The 23,705-nt window shown below is 49.1% G+C and overlaps 1 protein-coding gene across 1 annotated transcript in view; it reads right to left on the bottom strand.

Annotated features, from left to right (window-relative positions):
- Positions 1 to 296: 296 nt before the first annotated feature.
- The window catches only part of LOC142576591 (venom metalloproteinase BumaMPs1-like), a 60,430-nt gene continuing 37,021 nt past the window's right edge, over positions 297 to 23,705 (bottom strand). The window contains exons 13-14 of the mRNA XM_075686780.1: positions 2,661 to 2,771; positions 297 to 425 (exon numbers count right to left, since the gene is read on the bottom strand). Of these exons, the coding sequence (XP_075542895.1) occupies positions 387 to 425; positions 2,661 to 2,771 (150 nt within the window). The 3' untranslated portion in view covers positions 297 to 386. The remainder of the gene's footprint in view (positions 426 to 2,660; positions 2,772 to 23,705) is intronic.

Here is a 23,705-nt window from a genome sequence, read left to right as displayed (position 1 = left end):
CATCGCAGCTGCAGGGATGTCTTCTTTACCGGCTTCCTGCTAGAATGTTTCACCACTACCTCTCAATGACTATCCGTCATAATGCTATTTCTGCCACTGCGGCGCGTGTCCAAAGTCACCAAAAAGTGCACAGGACACTCGAAAACAATGGCGCGATTGTTTGTTTATTGGAAAGCTATCTCTTGGTAGACGCATATTTTGTTAGCTGGCCAGACTACGGCGAACACATCAGCGAGAACAAAACTCCTGCTTTGCATTGATTAGCTGCGAAGCCAAATCAAGAGAAACGAGCAAAGTTGCTTTGGAACAATTTATTGCCGAAGGGCTGAAAACGTAGGTTTGTAGAAATGGCCAAGAAAACCGGTGTGTAAGGGTGTCTTCAACATCTACCAGTGAAAATCTCCACATACTCCTCTTCTGCAGGTCTGCAATAGAAGGGGATAAAACGGAAAGGCCTCGAGAACAGTAGGATGTAATAATCTGTTGGTGGTAAGGGATACTGCTTAGACACGCTACAATTGGAAGACGTGACTGCTGCAAAATGTCAAGAGCGAATACTTTCGCATTATAGCGTTCTTACCTGGAGTTAGCTTCACTAAAATAAAATAGATGACGCTAAATAACACTGCGTATAACTTGAGCTAAAAATGCGGTCGTTATACTGACGCAGCAAGTATAGAATGAACGCACGTGCTCATATATCTCCGACCAAGTCTACCGGGCTACTCTGCAACTTTCTTCCTAATCTCACTCGGGTCCATGGCGCTGCCCTCAGATGAATTTGAGCTGAATAGGGCTTATAGATGCCCGGATATAGACAAACTAGCTTACACAGCGCGAGCGGTAACTTGTGGACAGGAAGTTTCACATATCTTTTATGATTTTTCTTTATGAGCAAGACTTGCGCGCAATATTGAATGATATCATCTCATGCGGCAGCGATTGCGACCAGAAATAAAAACTCGCAGTTTCCCACGGAAAGGAGCACCATCGATTGCGGTAGCAAATGCGTATACAGCTGCACGAAGTAAGGCTACCCCTTTTATCGGTCGTATTCCCTTCGAAGCTTTCGTTTACTTTTTAAGTTAACAAGAATGGTGTTAGCGCACACAGGCAAACATGAAGACGTCACATTCAATGACCGCGGACACTCACTGTCAAAACCCTGGCGTAAGGAAGCCTGGCTGTAGCAGCCAGTGAAGTGACCCTCGTGCTCCGTATCGCTTCAGCGCAAACTAAGCGGGGAGAGCGCGGCACCCACGAAGGTATGAGCCGCCGTGGCACCTAGACGCAGCCCGCGACGCATGTCGGTTTCAAGATGGGGCGCGCGCAGCAGCGCAATCAGCCGTTGCTGCCGGAGTACAAAACCACCCTCCTTCATCTTCCCTCCCGGCTCCGTGCATGCGATGCATGACGGCGCGTTTCCTTCCAGTTTCCAATTTATTTTGCTCCATTTGAGAGAAAACGTTCAACGCTATTGAATATTAGAAAGCAAACATTGATTTGTGTCCTGGATTGTTTTACAGTAATTGCAAAAAGCTAATAAGATTGGAAAAAGAAATAGAAGTACGAATTTTGCAAATCCGTAACTCTAAACCTAGGACACACATCGCACTTCTGTGATGTGATGTGTAAACTCTAAACCTAATTCACAGATCCCAGTTCTGTGGACTGCCTCTGCCTGAGCATCCAAAGCCGAAAGGTTTTCTACGATAACGTATATCTTATCGGAATCTTCACGATGTTAACCATTAATCTACAGAAATCCTAATAAAATATTAGTGGTGTATTTGACAGTCGCGTAAGATATATCAAATTTGTCCGCTTTACATGTAATATTTATTGTCTGCATTTTCAAGAATTTCGATATTATTTTTATTGCCGAGTCATTGAGTTGTACACATGACAGTTGAGTTTTCTGAAAATTTGTTGTTCTGAACAATATTTATCGAAATGTTTACGGCATAGACAGTAAGTTCACTTTCTGGCGCCACTAGGTCATAACTTTTTATTTTACGTGCTCAAACCCTCATCAAAGTTGGTGCAGTGGTTGCCAAGAAAGCGATTTCTCCTCATGCATGCTTTCAGATAGAAGGCCCCGAGTAAAGTTTCCTCTGAATCGGGAAGAGAATTGACAAAAGTCGATCAAAATTTCTTCCTATCTGGCTTAGAGCCTCGATCTGGCTCATTGTGACTTCCTTTTTTGTGAGTGTTTACAGGATCAAATGCTAAGCCAACAATAGCAGACAGCAGAAGTAATCCGTGCGGTTGTGAATGATTGTGTAAGAAGGAGTTCTATCGCAGATGTATTCTCAAGATTCTCAGCCTGCGCGAAAGAACGTATCAGTGGAAATTGGGAATATGGGCTATGACAAATGAATGAATGAACACACAGCAAACAGAAGTGATAAAAAAATCAGCAATGAAGCGCAATTTTGAAGAAAGAGTGTTTCTCATTACGTTCTCTATGGCATTTGGAATTTTCGCAAAACTTGTGTTACATGCAAAACAATCTTAGCACAAAATTATTTTCTCAAGAACGATAGGAAGGTTTCCTTTGAGAGGAACTGGAAATAAAGCAACTTCGTAAATAACTTTGTCTTGTAACAATGCAGATAAGCTTACCATTCGAGATTGAGCACAGAAAAAATTTGTCTCACCTTTCCTTTGGAACACTCCATGCCTTCCAGCATGTTTACCTTATTGCAGTATCTTCCCAAGTCTCCATTCACGCAACAGTTCAATTTACACTGCTTGCTAAGAAAATCCGACTGTAAAAGATGGACGTAATTTTTTTATTATTTCGTCATGATTTTGATAGCGCTATTCCCAACCCTACTTATGATTTGTACAGCTAAATGCCTTTAGCTTGAACGTGCAAAGTAGCGGGTGCGCCATTGTGCAACAACATAAAGCGAGACTTAGAGAAAACTTAAGGTGAAGCAATATGAATAGATTATTCGTCGAGAAGTTTATGATCGCGTGCTGTGTGCCAGCATATCACTTTGTTCTGTGTACACTGTTACTCAAGATCCCAGCAATGCTCGTCACTTTGAACCACCCGCACCATACAGACCAGTTCGCGTTATTTCCACATGACCTTTGTCTCCGGCGCTGTCCTTGAACCGGCCCCTGCTGCCATCAGTATTCATATTCCACAATAGTTGGCACTACTCTGGTTCATATTTTCATCGTTTTCTCCTTTAGAACAATTCTCGCTATGAATCACGAATCCGTTAATACAGAAATCAAATCCTTAAATATAGCTCGACGGAATACATTCCTTGAGTGTAATTTAGTGTCCGAGTGAGAACACCTCCGCACTGTTGAATTTTATGTGGGTATTGCACATGCAAAGGTTGTCCACCGAAGTGTAATATTGACACGTGCGCTGGTGGAAATTCCTCCGGCGACCGCTTTTCATTGGCTAACAGCAGTAGATGTTGGTTGCCCTCGACGACGCCTTCGACGTGTGCCAGTGTTTTGATGCACACGGAATGATGACACTGCAGCAAGGCGGAATGACGACTTAATCTTCAAGCACTCTCGCGGCATGGGAACTTAGAGAGACCTCCGGCGATATCGCATCGTCTTACAATTGCGTTATCGACTAAGGCTTCAGGGCGATGATTGCGCCGGGCTGGCTGAGGAAGTCTACGCTTAGAATTACGCCTCGCTAGCACTGTTGGAGGTTATCGAGTGTCGCAGGGTATGCCTGGTCATAGACCGTCATTCTCACCCTGCGGATCCCAGTCAGCCTAATCAGGTGTCTTCCGGCTGTCTTGATTTGGGGGCTTTGCCAGGCAGTCTTGGCTCTTTAACTTGGTAACCAAAGGCTAACTCAAGACGAAGTAGTCGGCTCCTTTGTCCACAGAAGCGGTGACTGCGCAATTGGTGGTTCTTTTTCTAGTGTTACGCTTAGGTCACGGCGTCGAACCGCGGTTGCTGCTTTTAGCTTTCGAGATATGGGCTAACTGCACGGTCCCGTATTGGGACAGTGTACTGTCGGCGCTGCAGCCAAAGGTGACGGCGAACGAGACGGTCCTTGAAGGCTCCACAAAGTGGCGGCAATGTAGTCGCCAATATCACGAGGCCGTTCATTATGGCTGTAGGCGCGGCGTGTTCACGGCGAACGCTCGTTGTACAATTTAACGTAGAAGGATAGACATTTGGGCGAGTTGGTACTGGCTGAACATCTTGAAGGGGCAGCTCAAGATGACGAAGACAGAAGGCAGCAACAATTACGACAGCGCTGAACTCACAACTAAGTTTATTTGAAGGCATACACAAACGTACCTACTACAACACCTAGCCACGTGCTCTCCCATCGATGGCGTCATTATCAGTGCGCAAGCACTGTATTGCTCTGAGTATGGGTACACTCCAATCTATGAAGACACCACACTATTTTCCGCTCATAGAAATCAGAGAACGAGGGAGAGTACTGAGGCCTACTATATCAGGATAAAGGTTCGCGTTGTGTAAGCATGCCATCGTTAAATTTGTATGACAGTGAATTTGATTTTTCAAGCCGCCTCATAGTGTAACATTAGATTACAGGGTTTTGCGTTTTTGCCTGAGCACTGATAATGACGCCATCGATTTGAGAGCACGTGGCTATGGTTTGTAGTACATAAGTTTACGCATGCCTTCGAATAAAGTTAGTTGTGAGTTCAGCGGATTCCTGTGTTCGTGCCTTCTGTCTTCGTCATCTTCCGCTGTTCCCTCAAGATGTCCAATTTACCGCTTTGGCACGAGCGGTAGACGTCACCCGTTTCTTCGCAGAGGTATCAGAGCGGGCGGCGGTCGGGGCCGCGCCAAATGTCAGTCTTTCTTGGAATGCGGCGTTGGGAGACAGGTGGGCGTGCTGGCGGCGGAGGACGACGTAGTTGAGGCGTATTGGGTCTCTGGCACGGGTGCGGAGCGAGACCCGGATGGCGGGCAACGGTGACGTAGGTCGTCGCTTCCGGCTGGGGCTACTGCGTTCTTACCCCACACCTCCACCAAATATCACGTCGCAGTGGCGGTGAAGAAAAGAGTAGTACATCTGAATCACGATACTAACTCTTCATTGGACGAACATGTGCCTACAAAACAGGCTACACTCAAATTATAATAACATGGCTGAGCACCCTCGGTGATAGTCGAATACTGATCTGCGGGTCAAGATCGTCGGCTTTTATACATGACCCGACAAAGGTTCCATTGTAAACGCTTGTGCTTGCGTGCTTTCCATAAAGTGCTAAACAAGTGGGGTCGTGCATACAGTCGGATTACAGAAAGTTCGATGAAACAAACAACGTATGGAACCATCGATAACGTTCGAGAAAGTTCGGATACATGCAGGGGCGTCCTGCGCCGAGCGATCGCATATAACCTTTTCAGCCGGGGATAAGTGGTCACGCGAGAAATGAAAATTAGTACAGGTGTGAATATTTCGTTTGAGACCTCACTCCCACAAGTTAAACTATACATCCTCTGCCATAAAGGTAGGATTTATAAGCTTTATGTCACCATCTTGAATTATACCTTAAAAAGAGTATTATTTACTATTTCCACCGTTACTCTACATAACGCCATAGCAAACATGCACTATAATATCCGTGCATGAACGAAGCTAATTTTCTGATGCTTCTGCGCACATGGCCCTCAGTTGCTGAGTAGCATTGAAATGACTTTCTGTCCCATAGCCCCAGCCGCTTAACTTGCTGGCGGGCTCCTTTGTTTAAGATGTCAGAACGTTGAAAATAAAGCTCGATGCTTTAAAATATCCTTCTTGCAAAGTCGGCTGAGAGCCACTCAGGAAATGTTCTACGGTAAAATAATGAATTAAAACAATCATACCCATACTTCTACAAAAATAATGGCACTGAACCAACTATCATTGCGATCTGAAGCTTCAGATTGTGAATTTCTCCTCGGGCACACAATTTAACCTGCGCCATCGACTTGTTTCCAAATACATTCCACTTTACAATCATGAACCTGTTGTGAAGTATGGCCGTGTTTTCTCAATCTTATACAGCTGCACAATTTTATGCAGATGAATTTATGCAATGAAGAAATGATTCTCGTCGCAATAATATTGTGTAAGCTTTTTTTTCTGTAGAAGTCAAAAATGCAAAGAGTAAGCTACTTTGTGTATCTGTAGTTTTCTAGATAACTCGATAAATGTTCACATATGTAAATTACCTCAAAGGTCCTAAACTAAATACCCTGCAACAGAGGGGTAAGCAAAAATTAAAATGGGTAATTTAAGTGCAAGTTTGCTGTCGGCGATTTAAGATCCAACGTTTAACAGAACACAAATATAAAGCATGCGATCAGGTTTAGCTTTATGCGTTCATGTTTTCGGACAATGAAAGATTCTCGTATAACGCTTGGGAAATTTTTAACAACTTAGCGAATCATTATGCAGCGTGTTCCAGCTAAAAACAACCAAGGTTTTCATAACGCCGATGTGCTATTGGGCGTAAAGAAACTTAGTGGTCTTGGAGATCACGTGACCTATCAGCGGCATTTTTTTTCTTTTGCAAAGCCATTTCCTATAAACTAATTGAATAACTTCTTAAATCTTCACTACAGCAAGAAACTTATAATGTGAAATATTGTAGATCGCATTTACAAATAGTCCACTGAAGTGTCTACAGCTAAGTACCATTGACGGAGCTTCTTGTAGTTGCCCTTAAGGAATGCCCGCTAAACACAAAAACAACCACCTAATACCACTCCTAGTTCAGCGCTCCTACACGGCCGATCAGGAAACGACATCGATTTGTCTCTGCGGCGCTGTCCAAGAGAGGCTTGGCGTTCGCAGTGGCCGCAAGGAATGTGACATCAACTGCAGACGCGTGGTGAAAAGTAAGCGGGCGACGCTTCTTTAGGAAACGAAGCCTGGCCCACATGAAGCCTTTTTACACGCAATAAAGCACGTCGCGTGACACGCGCATGTCTGTTCCGCCAAACTGCAGCGTCGTGGGCGCAAGGAGCGGGCGCGGGAAGGACCTATAATGACAGCATTTAGTTGGTACGGCGGCAAGCGTTTCTTGTAAGCGCAAAGACTTAAACGATATGAATTTATTTGCCGATTGCAGTGATAGCATCACGGACACTAGGCTACAAAATGAAAGATGAAATACAACATAAAAAGCAAACGATGCGTTATGGTAATTAGCCCAGAACAAAATACAAAGGAGCAACGGCCTCCAATTCTTCAGGTTCGCTCCTGTTTTGGGGCAACAATTCACGACAGAAGCGGTACACGCGTCATGACGGACATACACTCTGTACGTATATGCTCTTCAAGAGTGGTCTTGACTGGCGCTTCCCATTATTTACCCCATTAAAAGATGTGCTCAAACAAGTATCAATTTGAAGCGACAGAGCAATGTCACATTTAAAAACACGAGCCACTACGAACTTTCGATACAAACAATAGCAAATACACTTTTTAATGCGTCTCTTATGGTGGTCTCGGCTTTATATACGCGGTCTTTACATATCCGCACAAAGAATGTCGAGAGGTGCAATATCCAGTGAACTTTCAAGCCGTGACATTGGTCCCTGCCACTCGATACATAATCCTTGGAAGGGCATGTCAAGGCAGCCTTGAGTTTCACTGCTGCTGTGGGAGAGAGGAGGGGGAGGCGCACCACCGTGCAGGAACCAAGCGCCCGACGAACCCTTAAGGGAAAGCCATTGGCCAAACATTCCACTAGACCATTCAAAATTCTGTCGACGTAGCGCATTCTGTTGAGCGAGTGGTCGTAGAAGACGGGACCAATAATCTTTCCATCGAAAATTCTGCACCAGAAATTAAATAACCACTGGTACTGGTGGTGGGATTGTGCCAACTATGCGAGTCCTTATGGCTCCGAAAATGGTCGGTATGAAGGCTGACGGCCACACTACATTGTTGAGAAATCCTCGCTCATCGTCACACTTGATCAAAATCCAGTTGCTGAAGTGCAGTCGACTTTGAAAATAATTCTCCTCAAGCTTCTGGTGAAGTTTAAGCTGATACGGCTGAAGCTTCGCCTTCTACATGATGTTCCCGACAGTTGATTTTGATACATGTGTACGTCAGCACTTGTATTACAAAAGCTAACGTGAGGGTACACAGTCATGAACGACAGGATGTCTGTCTCCGCGTCTTCAGGTATAGTTGAAGTCCTGTGCCTTCTCTTCTTCAACGTTCCCATCTAAATCATCGTCAGGTAATTCTTCATTATAGTGGATGCAGCTAGCCTCCCTCCACTCCAAGACTCCCAAGACTGGTATAACTTCACCCGCCGTAGTTGCTCAGTGGCTATGGTGTTCGGCTGCTGAGCACGAGGTCGCGTGATCGAATCCCGGCCACGGCGGCCGCATTTAGATGGGGGCGAAACACGAAAACACCCGTGTACTTAGATTTAAGTGCACGGTAAAGACCCCCAGGTGGTCGATATTTCAGGAGTCCTCCTTTACGGCGTGCCTCATAATCCGAAAGTAGTTTTGCCTCGTAAATCCATATAATTTAATTTTTTTAACAGGCATAACTTGCACGCATTCCTCCTATTGCCGCCCGCCGCTCCCAAGGCAAGCACCACACTTGGCTCTTTTTGATTTCTGATGTGCATTCTTGTCGTTTCTGTAAGACATAATGAACAGATGCTGTCCTGTCAATATGTCCCTTTTTTGCTTGCATGTTATTTTTCCAGGCTCAATCGCGTGCCACGTCGCGTTGGAGAGCACAGAGCGAGCAGCAGTGATTAAGGTGTGTTGAGCTTCGCCATGACGTTGGCATAAGCATTTTAACACGTGTACTTGCTTTTCATTCATGGGTGGCCACGTTTTCAGCAGCTAAGAAAGGTTAAACGTTATCGCTCAGCGCAGCAAGCACCTGCATGTATGCGAAGCTTCACGAATTCTATCGATGATTTTATCCGTCGTCTGTTGTCATCGAACCTTGTGTAATCTGATTGTATGCGCGACGCGGATTGTGTAGTGCTTTCTGAAAGACAGGCGGGCAACAGCGATCACTCTGGAACGTTGACTCATGTATAAAGGTCGAGGTGCTTGCCCCTCAGATCCGATTTCGGCGATCGCTGACTGTGCTCGCCGCTATATTTGCGATTTCAGTGCACCTTGCTCTTTTGGGAACAGGTGCGCCCAATAAAAAGTTAGTTTCATCATTCACAGCTTTGCTACTTTTTACGTCACCGTCACTACATCGTGACGTCTCATGAAGGAGCTTTTGCGTTCATATACCGGACGCCCAAATGAACCGATCACACACCGAAGACAACACCACCATCGCTCCTAACCATCGGGCAAGCCGCAGGCTACAAAACCTGCCCCCGGAGCACCCACGTCTAGCTGAGACGATCGGAGCGATCATGGCCAAGTTTACAACCACAAAGGCAGTCCTAGCGTCACACATCGTGCTGCAACAACCCAGGCAGGCACTGGCTTTCCCCGGAGCACCCACGTCTACCTGAGACGACCGGAACGATCGTGGCCAAGTCTACTACCAGAAAGGCAGTCCAAGCGTCACAGATCGTGCTGCAATAGCCCAGGCAGGCACTGGCCTTCCCCGGAGCATCGTTAAAGACCCGGAAAACAGGCTGGAAACGTATGAAAGGGTCGCTACATTTGACGCATTGAAAAGTGACGACAAATGGTGCCCTCTTTTCTTCTGATTGGAAGACGCCGCAAGTAAAGTACGTGCTTCGAATATCAAGAAACAACATTAAATGAGGTGCTTTGACGTGCCAAAACCTCTTTCTCATTATTAATTCACGCCGTAGTGGGGAACTACGGAAATTCCGACCACCTGGGGTTCTTTAACGTGCACTTAAATCTAAGTACACGGGCTTTTTCGCATTTCGCCCTCATCGAAATGCGGCTGCCGTGGCCGGGATTCGATCCCGCGACCTCGTGCTTAGCAGCACAACACTACGGCCAGTAAGCAACCGCGGCGGGTGAATCAAGAAACAACCTTAACAACGTGGGCATAATTTCGCCGCAACTTCTTACATATCTGCATGAGCGTCATGCACAACGAGCGAGCGGGGGTTCTGCTGGAAGCCACAGGGCAACTGCCAATGAAACCACCGTCATCTTCACGGAAGAGGTGACTATTGTTTTCCGACACGCCGACCCGGAAATGTCCGACGAGAAAAAAGTCCGCTCCCCGATGTGGGGCGTAAAGGTAGAACATTTCGCTGGACTGAGCCGCAACTCCCCTACGACCATCGCTTCGTTTTTGACAGAGGTAACGACGAGTAATGCGACGCTACAAATGTGCACCCACCAATACAAACACCAAGTGTTTCCAACGAAGAATTGAATTCTAGCACTAGGCTGTGACGAGTTCCCAGGGACGATTAGAATGGTCGAACGCGAAGAACTGCACAGGATGATCACTTCGACGCATCTTCGAGTAGCATCCATTGCTGACATCGTCCAAGAGGAGATTCAGCGTTTACTTATAATACCCGATCCGCCTCGGCCTCAAACGGAAGGAATCACCTACGCCGCTGTATCTCACCGTCATGCTCCCCCTCAGCCCCCGTGCCAGGGCCCGGTTACGTCGTAGTTTTGTCGCTTGCCGCCGCAGGCGCCAGCTAGCCCTCCCGTCATCCAGCGTCGCTACTCAAAGAAGACAGATATATGGCGTGCTCCAGATCACCGCCCGCTCAGCTACCACTGCGGAGAAGTGGGCAACGCCCACCGCAAGTCCCCATACCGCGACTTTGGACTGCGGGGCCTCACCGTCAACGCGCCGCGTGCACAGTGGCGAACACCCTCGTAATACTACATCACCAGAACGCAGAGGACACTCCGACGTTCTTCGCGTTTGCCGTCACCGGGACGCTACCTGTAACGGCAGCACCAACCGTACACAAGACCAGCCTTTGGCCAGTTCCTAAGCCCATGTCTCGAAGACAAAAAGCAGCAACCGATGGAGGTGTGTTTGCTGTACGTCGAAATGCCGAAGACCTCCCGCCTATGGCGACGACGTTTCAAGATACATCTCGATCATGTAGGAGCGACAGGCCGCCATACCGGCAAAGCGTTGAACCCAAGAATACGCCGACAGTACAAGAGCTGATAACGAGACGTGCAAGCTACAAAACAATGTGATGCAGCCATAAAGCGACGCCACGACCCAATCGTAGTTCAAGACGACGGACCACCAACCTCGGCATGCGTTTCGACAGCCACACCCTGACTGCTCTTGTGGACACAGGAGGCGACTACTCCGTCATCGGTGGACGCTTCTTCACCAGGCTGAAGAAAATGATAACTACATGGGGTGGCGCTCATATCTAGAATTTATAATACTGACTGAAACCTGTACAGAAAGAGTTACAGTGCATGACCGGACTTACACTGTGACCTTCGTTATCCTTCAGGATTGATCACGCGACGTGATTCTCAGTTTGGACTTTGTGAATCAACACGGCGCAGTCATTCACTTAATGTCGAAGTCGATAACCCTGTCCACAGACCAAGCGATACCACCGGACATAATATCTGTCACAATCCGCCCGGGTTCGGGAACAAGGGAGGGCTCGAGACACCCTCCGTTAGACGGACGCTCCGCAGTGTGGTGGTAACGAACGATGACTGAGCTCAGAGCAGCTGTGCTCACCGGTATTTATTGGTGCGGTGACCAATGTTGCTTAGCTGAGCCTGGCAGGCCAACGAAGATTATGCCCGAGGGGGCGTCAGATGCTTGTTACACCCCCTTACCCCCAGTTTGTTTGTTAACAACAAAAAACTTCTAAATTAAACGTACGAGGCTCTGCCTCTGTCCTAGCCGGGTCGACAGGTCCTGGTAGCCAGACAAGTAACGGTCCGGTGGCCTCGGCCGTCGAGTATTCCGCCTGGGCACCGGTGTTGACTTGCAGGGTGTGGCAACGCCGCGTGCTTGCCTGAACCAGCCTCACTCCATCCGGAGAGTCCGTGGTCGTCGGCCCTGTGAGTGGTGCCAGACCTAACAACAGCCCTATGGGCGCCTCCGAGGTGGGCGGTGCTCTGCCTTAAGCGTCTGGTGTTGCCGTTAGTCCTCCGCGCGGGCTGAAACTCGGAAGTGGCAGTCGAGGGTGCTGGCCAGGTCCCGAGACGAGGCCTGACATGGTCGGCGTGTCTGTGCCACGTGGCCTCATATGGCATGTGGACGAGCAGCGATGAGGCGCTGGCAGGAGACACCGCCTGTCCGGCGGAGCAGGGTGGGCCAGGACGGAAGTTCCCGCCGAAAACTGAAGCTCCCAACTCCGGCAAAGGCCCGGGACGGCACTTTTGGTCACTAGCCGGTTTCTGCTCCAGCTGCTTCAGGAGCAATGTGGATTGCAGGTGCGGATGCCAGACGTCTAAGGGTGTCTTAACCATCCGACCCAGCAGGAGCTCGCTTGTCGTTGATGGTTTCCACCACCCACTCGGCTGCACCATTCGAAACAGGGTAGAATGGCGGAACCATCATCCGGCGGATTCCGTTCTTCGTCATCCAGGCCAGGTACTCTGTGCTGGCGAAAGCAGGACCATTCTCGGACACGATGACGTCCGGCAACCCCTGGGCGGTGAAGAGCTGTCGTAACGCCGCGATGGTCATGCCTGCTGATGGAATGGAGACAGGTAGAACCTCCAACCACTTCGAAAAGGCGTCCACCACCACCAGGAAGTGATGGCCCTTGAATCGCCCCCAAAATTCACATGTAGGCAGGACCAGGGTCCCTCTGGGGACGGCCAGGGGGATTTCCACATGACGTGAGACACGCTGATGCTCCTGACAGATTTGGCAGCTCTGTACCATGTGAGCAATGTCCTGGTCCAAGCCAGTCTACAAAACATGAGACCAGGCCACCATCTTGGTCATTCATTCCCACGCCAGGATGAGTCGCGTGCAGCAACTACAGGACCATGGACCGGACACATTGTGGGATCACCACCCTGAAACCCCACAGTAGGCAACCCTGCTGAAAGCTCAGCTCAGCGGCCTTGCGGCTATAGTCCTGCTGAACCAATTCCTCCCGACAGGACACCTCCTTGACCACCTGAGGCAGGACTGGGTCCCACCTGGTCCCTTGCGATACCGCAGATATGGAGAGCAGCTCCGGGTACGCGTTCTCAAGCATGAACACTTCAGCAGGTTCTGCAAAAGCATCAGGCGCCTGTGGCAGGGGCAGGCGGCTCAGCGCATCAGCTGGTCCCAGGTCCTTTCCCCGGACGGTAAACCAGCTGGCAACTGTAAGCTGCCAGTCTCAAGGCCCAGCGTACCACTCGAGGCGATGTCTGCATGGGAACTGAACTGCCTTGTCAGGCCCCAGCTGCCCCAACAGCGGCTTGTGGTCCGTGACCGCCTGGAACTTCCGGCTCTACATACATTGGTGGAAGCGTTCGACGCCGAACATGAAGGCTAAATCTTCCTTGTCCAGCAGGCAGTAACGTTGCTCTGCAGCATGCAGCCGGCGAAAAGCAAACGACACAGAGCGTTCCTGGCGATCCTTTTCCCGGTGCGCCAGGACAGCTCCCACGTCGTACGGCGACGCATCTACGGTCAGGACGACAGGCTTGGCAGGATTGAAGTGTACCAGCACTGGAGCCTTGATGATTAGTTCCTTGCTGCGCTGGAAGGCCCGGTCCTGCGCCTTCTTCAAGACCCATTGCTGACCATCTCGAAGCAGTAGATGGAGCGGCTCTAGATGCTCTGACGAACCTGTCAGAGCATCAGACAGGTTTGCTGTCAGAAACTTGTAGAAGTTGATGAGGCCGAGGAAGCTCTGAAGCTCCTTCTTGTTCTGGAACTTGTTCTGGGACGCCTTGAGCACAGCATCAACATTGCGGGGAGCCAGAGATAGGCAAGCCTGGGAAATGACATGTGCCATGCACTCAAGACTGGTGGCCAGGAAAATGCACTTTTCCAGCTTGAGCTTGAGGCCGGTGTCGTGTGGCCGTGCCAGCACGTTGTGCAGCCTTTGCAGGATGTCCCTATCCTCGCTGCCAGTAACTAGGATGTCATCCAAGTACACCGCCACGTGCCTCATGCCCCTGAAAAGGTTGTCCATCTCCTTCTGAAGTATCGCTGGGGCTGACGACATGCAAAACGTAAGCGCGTGTACTGGAAGATCCCCAATGTTGTCGATATTGTGACATACTTCCGGAAGGCATCCTAGAGCACCAGCTACTGGTAAGCATCTCCGAGGTCGAGCTTCGTGAACTTCTGTCCACCGGACAACGTTCACCAGAGATCTTCAATCCGGGGCAATGGGTACTTCTCGACGTTAGCGACGGGGTTCATGGTAATCTTCAAATCCCCGCAGATCCTGACACTGCCATCTCACTTGAGGACTGGTACGATGGGTGCGGCCCATTCAGACGTGTTGGGAGGCACCAGAATGCCGTCTCGCTGTAACTGTTGCAGCTCCTGTGTGACCCCGTCCTTCAGGGCGAGTGGCTGTGGGCGAGGCTTGAAAAACGTTGCCCAGCTCCCTCAGGTACATAGATGCCAGCCGTCGTGCCGGCGAAAGTGCCCACCCCAGGGTGGAGCAGGGACTTGAACTCGGTCAGCAGGCTGGGAATGTCTTTCACTACATGCAGGCTGGCTTCCTGGTACTCTGGCAGACAAACGCCCAGCGCATGAATCCAGTGTCGTCCGAGCAGCGTCGGCAGCGACCCCTTGGTTAAGTAGAGGGGAAGGGTTGCCTGCCTGTCACCAAAGCGAACGCTGACCTGTGCCTGACCCTGGACCTGGGAGAGCTGCCCGGAGTAGCTGCGAAGCATCACGCTCGAAGCCTAGATGGACACGCAGGGGAAGGTACGCTTGAACCGTTTCCCCCCATGACAGAAACGCTGGCCCCTGTGTCTAGCTCCATGGAAATGGGGTTCCCGCAGATTTCGACGGTCAGCATGTACGGCGGCACAGACGACGGTACAAAGCCTGTGTGCCACATGTCAAAAATCGGCCGGTTCTCGGCCACGATGTGGGGCCTGGCCGCGGAAGAACTCGGGCCTGCTGCCACACGCCCCCGCCGCGTATCCTTGCTACGGCTGCCCTGGACGCAGGCTTGTGTGGTACCTGGGCTTGAACCAGGCTTCTGCTGCTGCTTGCTATTCTTTCTTCCCATTCGGCATAGCCGTGCCAGGTGCCCAGTTTTCGCGCACGTGAAGCATTGGGCTTGAGAGAACTGGCACTGCGAGAGGGAGTGGGCACCACCACAGCGACTGCAAGTACAGCCCTTTGTCGCCAACATGTTGACCGCCGCTTCTGCCGAATGTGAGCCAGTCGCACGGGAAAGCTCGCTGGCGTCCTTGGCGGCAGCTTCCATTGCCAGCGCTGCCTTCACAGCGTCGTCCAGCGAGGGGTCGAGAAGCTCCAGCAGTCGCGTCTGCATGGTGGTGTTGCTGATGCCGCAGACGAAACGGTCCCGCAGCAGCGACTCCTGCTGGTCCCCGAAAACACAGGCACTCACGAACCCTCGTAGCGCAGCAACGAACTGCCCGAGGGTCTCTCCTTCCAGGCGGCTCCGGTTGTTGAAGCGGAAAATGCTCCAATAATGGGGACGGTGCCGGGTTGAAATGCGAGCGTCGTATGGCGAGTAGCTCACCCAGACGCGGGTCCCGCAGCTGGCCAAGAAATTGTCCCGCTGTTTGGCCTCGGGTGTGTCGTTTGTCCGGAAGAACACGTGGACTTGCTCCTTGTAAATTGAACAGGCGGACCCATCTTCCTCGAACGGCTCGAGCCTTCCGTGCAGCGGCATAGCGGCAGCAACGGGGAGGGGAGGGGGCCCGGGTTTCGCCGCTCGAGGCGGCATGGGACGGTCCTTGGCTCCTCGGCACCAGTGTCACGATCCACCCGGGTTCGTGAACAAGGGAGTCCTCGAGGCAGCCTCCGTTAGACGGACGCTCCACAGCGGGGTGAAACAAACGATGACTGACTGCCGAACAGCTGTGCTCGCCGGTGTATATTCGTGCGGTTACCAATGTTGCTTAACTGAGCCTGGCAGGTCACCAAGCATGGCGGGCCACCGATGATTATGCCCGAGGGGGCGTTACATGCTTGTTACAATATCCAGTCAGCGTGCCTTGAGAGTACTTAAAAGCAAAGTCACGATGCCGCCTCGCTCTAGAATTGTCATTTCCATCGGCATCGATACACCCGCAGACGTAAAAGGCGTCATTGAGGACGGCCTTCCTCTACTACTCAACGGCGAACTTTGCGTTGTAAGAAAGATCTCTCGACCACACGGAGGAAAAGCGAAAGTAATGCTGACAAAGTTCAGCCACAAATTAAAGCACATAGAGAAGCGTAGGACGATGGCATTTGTCGAGAAAATTGTGGCATATAGCGATGAATTTAGCCTCTCGGATTCTCTCGGATTTACCTCAGCGGTGAAAGTGCGGAATTCGGTTTTCGACAGAAGTCCAAGTGTTCCCGTGAGTAAGCAACAAGATGAAAGTCTGCTAGGACGGAGAAAGATTGCTTTCGACATCATCGTGTATTATACAAACACCAATTGCAAGACCTCTCACAATAACGGTAGAAGCTCCTCGATTACTCCGCCAGAGCCCTTACAGAGATTTTAACGCCTGAACGGGAAGCTATTAGGCCACATGTCGATGAACTATTGCGTGGCGACATCATCCAGCCATCGAAAATCCCGGCTTGTCCTGTGGTCTTGGTGAACGAAATGGACGGGACAATGCGTTTCTGCGTCAATTATCGTCGGTTGAATAAAATCAAAAAGAAGGGTGTATACCTCCTTTCACCCATAGGCGACGCATTAGATCGCCTCTAGAATGATAAGTACTTCTGGTCGATGGATATTAAGACTGGCTACTGCCAAATAGAAGTCGATGAATGAGATCGCGAGATCCCATTCGCCGCGGATCGGACCGGATCGCGAGATCCCAGTTTAGGCCGTCCGCCTTCATCACGCCGGACGGACTCTACGAGTGCAAGTCCATTCTATTTGGACTATGCTCGGCACCTGCAATGGTCTACCGCGTGATGCACACGTTGCTCACAGGGTTGAAGTGACAGACCTGTCTCGTTTACTTGTATGACATCGTCGTCTTCGCCAGGAATTTTGATGATCATCTTAGGCGGCTTGGAACCGTACTAGAAGCCATTAAGTCATCAGGGCTCACTCTGAATCTGGAAAGTTGTCGGTTCGCTAAGGATGAGGACCTATTCTTGGACCACGTCATGAGCAAAGCTGGAGTCTACTCTGGTTAGCAGAAGACTTCTACCATTGCTAAATTTACACAGCCCACCGGCAAGAAAGCGGAGCGAAGACCCATTGACTTGTGTGCCTATTAGAAGCGCTTCGTCGGGACACTTTCCTTTCGCATGAAATCAAACGCCGAGCTTGTGTGGGAAACGCCCCAAATCGAAGCATTTGAAGAGCTTAAACGACGCCTGCAGTCACCAACAGTACTCGCCCATTTTGATGAAGACGCCGACAACGAAATCCTCACCGACGCAAGTAGCCTAGGCTTCGGCGCTGTCCTAGTCCAGAGGAAACAGAGATTTCATAGGGTCATTGCTCACGATAGTCAGTTGTAGAAAGCAGAAACCTACAACTGAAAAAGAATGCCTTGCCATCATTTCGGCTGCCACGAAATTCCGTCCTTACCGTTACGGCAGGCCCGTCAAAGTTGTAAGCGACCACCGTGTCTTGTGTTGGCTGGCGAACTCAAAGGACCCTTCACGATACCTTCCACGTCGGAGTCTCAAACTCCAAGAATTTGACATCAACGTCGTCTACAAATACAGACGCAAAAATTGTGATGCCGACTGCCTATCCCGCGCCCCTATTGACCCACCACCGAAAGATGACAAAGATGACGATGCTTTCCTATGAACAATAAGCGCGAAGACTTAGCTGAACCAGAACAAACACACTCGGAGCCAAACAGCCTCGTCGAGTATTTAGAAGGCCACACCGCCGTTGTTCCTGGGGCACTTAGGCAGGGGTTGCCTTTGTTTTCCCTGGAAGGCAAAGTCCTCGTAAGGCAGAGCTTCTCCCCAGTCCGCGCAAATTACCTTCTCGCTCTGGACGTAGCAGTGCGGCAAGAAATGCTGCAAGCCTTGCATGATGACCAGGCAGCCAGGGACCTCGGATTTTCCTGTGCCGTCGCAAGCATTCAAGAGAAGTAATACTGGCCGCGCCTCAGGTGAGGACGTGCGGAGGCTCAGCGACACAAGACACCACCAACAACGACAGCAGTACTGCTACAGGCAACCAAGCCTCCTTGCCAACTGTTCTAACAAATTGGGATATACTTACTGCGGACATTTGCGACGTGAACATCCGGAAATAAGTGGGTTGTCGTGGCTACCGACTGCGTTACCCGTGCTTCTCCGAAACGAAATCCCTGCCTAAAGGAAGTGCGGCTGTAGTGGCGAAGTTCTTCGTAGTGAGTATACTGCTACGACATGGCGCCCCGGCAGTGCTCATCAACAATTGAGGAACGGTTTTTGCACCGGAGTTCACTCATGCTATTCTGCAACACATCCGGACAGGCCACAGGAGGACAACTACGTACCACCGGCTGACGAATTGTCTAAGGATAGGCTAAACAGGATCCTCGCCTACTTGTTGGCAATGTACATCGAATTCGAACACACGACTCGAGATGTTGTCGATCTGTGCGAAGCCTTCGCTTATAACACCACCGTACAAGAAGCAACGCAGATCACTCCATTCAAGCTGGTTTGTGCAAGGAGCCCGACGATGACTCGTGACGCCATGCTCTACTACATCACGGACGATGCGAATCTCAACGACGCCGCCTATCCCATTTCGCCCAAGAAGCACCACAGCTCGACCGCCTGCGCATCAAGGTCAGAAGAGGACTGACAGCCGAGACTACAACCTCTGACGAGGATACGTGGAGTACCACTCGCCCGGCGACCGTGCTTGGGTTTTTATCTCACTGCGCCGATGAAATCTTAGTGAGAAGCTTCTGCGACGCTACTTTCGACCCTACAAGACCATCCGACGAATTGGCACGCTGCACTATGAGGTCGTGACAGATGGCATTTCGCTATCACAGCTACGCCACTGACTACCTGAAATAGTCTATGTTGTGGGACTTACGCTGTTCTACCATCGATAACAAGCTTTGGAACACTGTTTTTGTACCTTTAAAGCGCTGCTCTCTGGTGCCCGCTCCCGCGTTTCGCATCGCCATCGTGATTCGTCGTAACCAGTCATCATCCGCACGCTGTTGTAGCTGCGCGCGCTCCTGCTGCCATCTCTCGCGCGCGGCGCGAGTCTTCTTCTCCGCTTGTCATTGAGTTTCATACAATAGTCACTAGAGGCGCTCTGGCGCTAGTGTCTACGGTTGCTGCAATGGAAGTGGTTCTACCAGCATGGGAATTATGGGAAGTACATCATCATCATCATCATCATCGTCCGTATCATCAGCCTCTTTTATGTCCACTGCAGGACGAAGGCCTCTCCTGCAATCTCCAATTACCCTTGTCATGCGCCAACCAATTCCAACTACCGCCCGCGAATTTCCTAATTTCATCACTCCACCTAGTCTTCTGCCGTCCTCGACTGTGTTTCCCTTCTCTTGGTACCCTTTCTGTAACGCTAATGGTCCAACAGTTATCTTACCGACGAATTACATGACCTGTCCAGCTCCTTTTTTTCTCTTGATGCCAATAAGAACATCGTCTATGCCCGTTTGCTCTCTGATTCCAACCTATCTCTTCCTGTCTCTTAGCGTTACGCCTAACATTCTTCGTCATATCGCTGTTTGCGTGGTCCTTAACTTGGTCTCAAGCTTCTTTTGTCAATCTCCAAGTCTCGGCCCCCATTTGTCAGCAACGGTAAAATGCACTGATTGTACACCTTCCTTTTCAATGATAATGGTAAGCTTCCTGTCAGGTGCTGACAATGCCTTCCGTATGCGATCCAACCCATTTTTATTCTTCTATAAATTTCATTCTCATGATCAGCGTTCCCTGTGATTTGTTGACCTAGGTAAACTTACTCCTTCACAGACTCTAGAGGCTGACTGGCGGAAGTGCGGAACGGTTCCTGGGGCACTTAGGCAGGGGTTGCCTTTGTTTTCCCTGGAAGGCAAAGTCCTCGTAAGGCAGAGCTTCTCCCCAGTCCGCGCAAATTACCTTCTCGCTCTGGACGTAGCAGTGCGGCAAGAAATGCTGCAAGATGGCATTTCGCTATCACAGCTACGCCACTGACTACCTGAAATAGTCTATGTTGTGGGACTTACGCTGTTCTGCCATCGATAACAAGCTTTGGAACACTGTTTTTGTACCTTTAAAGCGCTGCTCTCTGGTGCCCGCTCCCGCGTTTCGCATCGCCATCGTGATTCGTCGTAACCAGTCATCATCCGCACGCTGTTGTAGCTGCGCGCGCTCCTGCTGCCATCTCTCGCGCGCTGCAGGACGAAGTCTTCTTCTCCGCTTACAATACAATAGTCACTAGAGGCGCTCTGGCGCTAGTGTTGCTCCGAATTGCTCCGAATTTACGATTCTCCTTCACAGACTCTAGAGGCTGACTGGCGATCCTGAACTCTTTTGCCTCTGCCCGGCTGTTCGCAATTATCTTTGCCCTCTGCATATTAATCTTCAACCCCACTCTTAAACTCTCTCTGTTGAGGTCTTCAATCATTTGTTGTAACTTGCCTGCAGTGTTGCTGAATAGAACAATGTCGTCGGCAAACCGAAGGTGGCTGAGATATTCGACGTCGATTTTTACTCTTAAGCCTTCCCAGTTTAATAGCCTGAATACTTCTTCCAAGCCCCCCGTCAATAGCTTCGAATAGATTGGGTCGCCCTGTCTGAGCGCTTTCATTATAGGTATCTTCCTCCTTTACTAAATTTCATCCTTCTGGCGTCAAACGGCTTTGTGAAGTCATTTTCAGCATTGTATTGTGTAATGCCTAATTAAATAAACATCATTTTGTTCGACGGCAGTATTTGAGCAGAGGACCTCTAGCACGCAAGCCGGACAATGAAACCATTAAGCCACCAAACATTTAAGAACAACCGATGTGAAACGGCCTTATGAATGTATCTTGGGCATCAGACACCTTGACATGCTTGGCGCGTGTCGATTCGGCCACCTCAGCAAGCTGAATTATTGCAATTAGTAGCGATTGTGCGTATTCAGGGAGCCTTCAGCACTTCGAAGAGTATAAATTGCTCTGAAATTTACGACACTAAGATTTACATACCGCAATGTACAAAGCCACAAGAAAATCTGAATCCACAAGGATGAAGATAAGATCAATCCATGTGCTTCCGATCATTTCCCTTTGTAGGACAACGACTACAGGGCCAGAGTTCCCTCCTGTGTATTGTGGGAAAATCTATGCCCCTTGTCCTACAAAGCCGGATCACGTGTTCTCGCCCATCCTCCGCGCAGCGCCGTCGCGGTGACTCGCCGCTACCGTCCACGCCGCCCTCGCCTTCCCTTCTCGCGCTGTCGTGGTACTGCCGCGGAGCCGTCGGCGGTCGCTCCTTGCCGCCTCGCGGGTGATCCACGGCTCTCCGCTCGTCCGTCTACGCGTCGTGTGACTGTTCGGCTTTCCGCCATGTGTCTCGCTTCCCGGTTTATGGGGAGCGTTCCTCAGTGGCACTTGTCGCCTCTGGCAGTGCTTGTGCCTGGCTGTCCCTCTCCCACCTCCACTCTTGCCCCATACCTGTCGCAGTACAGTTGAGATAGTGGCGCTAAGATGCGCTTGTGCTTGCATTTCCTGAGCTCTCTTTAAACACAAGTACTACAAGCTTCATCAATATCATTTATTTTCAAATACTTCATTCGGCCATTTAGAAATGTGATCTACAATTTTCTTATTTCCACTTTCTTAGTGAAGGCAATATTTGCAAATGTATGCAAGAAGTTATACTATTTCATTCACTTTTTAAAACGAGGAGAACAAAGCAGACAAGGCCGCGCGATTCTCAACACCACTGAGTAAGTTTGAGCCTTTGAGCACATTGCGTCGTTTTTACAGCATTCGTTACTTTTCGCAGGTAAACCTTGTATATACGATGTCCCCCGCAATTCGAGCCAAGCATTAAAAATGTACAGATGTCACGTAGCTGGAGAGAAACAAGGTAATGTTGTTTGCCATTGCTTGGAGATACTCAGATTTTGCATTCCGCCTAATTAAACAATTAGTCTTAATTAACCGTTTTCCCAAATATTATAATTGAATAAAAAGGGTCAATGATAATATTGTAGAGCGAGACAAAAAACTCCCGATGCAGGTTTCTGCTGCTCAATACGTGCTAAATAAAATTTTTTCTCGAAGTTTGAAAGAAGCCCCGCAAGTACAAGCAAAGTGCCTGGAACTGCCACCCCCACAGCAATTTTGCGTGTATTGGCTGGCTTCTGTGATGCTTAGAAAAGCCCTTTTGGGGAGGACTATTTATAAAATTAGACGGAATGCAAAATAAAACATCGGAGTATCTCCAAGCGACGGCAACCAGCATTCCTTTGGTTGTTTCTAGCCAGCTACGTGGCATTTTCATATATTTAATGTTTGGCTCAAGTTATGTGGGACAAGCGGTAGAAAGAAGGGCAACCTGCTCTTAAAGAAAAAACGTGACAAGAACAAAGGAAAAAGAAAAAATGTGAAGTTTTAATATGAAAATATTAATTTATCGAAAACGTTATTCAACGTTATTTTAACAAATATTCTTTTCTAGTTTGCGTTGGTATACAGAACATTTGTAGACATTTACAGAATGTGTTTCAAAAAATAAAAAAGGGAAGTGAAACTTTTCTCATCAATACTGAGAGAGAAATGACATGTGGTTCTGTATTTACTATTGACAACGATCATTTGTGTGCAGCTTCACCAGTGAAGAACAGGCCAATAAATTTGATAGGTGTGAACCAATTGGTCCTAGGTTCTATAAAAAGTTACAGCTGCTCCCCGTGTGCGCCATCGGACCCAGAGATATACGCTAGTAGAGCTGGTTCATGCATGTGTCACGTAGTGCCACGTGTCGTGCACACGTAGTATCTTCAATGTAGCGTGCTTATGTGTACTTGCATTATTTGTTGCAAACGGATTCTGCCATTTGACTCTCTCGCATTGCACGAAAGTTGAAACCATGTGGAAAAAAAAAGATCCTCAGGAAGTAAACCAGTTAATCAATTCGTTCAGTGAAATCCCTGCAGGAACAATCAACAGAGAAACTTTGTGAAACTAGAGAAAATGTGAGAAACGGACCGCGACAATAGAAAAAAAGTATGTTAATAAAACTGCTATACCTTTCTGTTGTCATTTAATTAAAAAAAATAAGTTACAGCATGTTTATTCGCAGCGTTTGTGGAAAGCAACAAAGAGCACAACAATAAGAACAACCAGTATATGTCTAGATTATTAATTTATTCGAGAGAGGACGAGCTCATTGGCTGTTGCTTCATATTCATCCAGCCTCAACCATTCCTATCTCACGTGCACTAGCTTACCATCAACAGCGTGGCAAGTTGTCTGACTTTGCAGACGACAGTATCAACATCGCAAACCGCAAAAATAAATGGCACACACAAAAAGGACATATAAGAACAGTGCTCCGTATAAAGACGCATCACTGAATCAGTAACATCGCCATTTGCTTAGAAAGCGCGTTGTTGTTCTGAACGCATAATGATGGTGCTCTTTTAAAATGAATTCGATCATTATTTTTCCAGCTGGAACAAACACGATTTTTACAAACACTT

The sequence above is a fragment of the Dermacentor variabilis genome, chromosome 3, assembly GCF_050947875.1.
Source record: "Dermacentor variabilis isolate Ectoservices chromosome 3, ASM5094787v1, whole genome shotgun sequence".
NCBI classification, from domain to species: domain Eukaryota; kingdom Metazoa; phylum Arthropoda; class Arachnida; order Ixodida; family Ixodidae; genus Dermacentor; species Dermacentor variabilis.
This window is presented reverse-complemented; position numbering and strand designations above follow the sequence as displayed.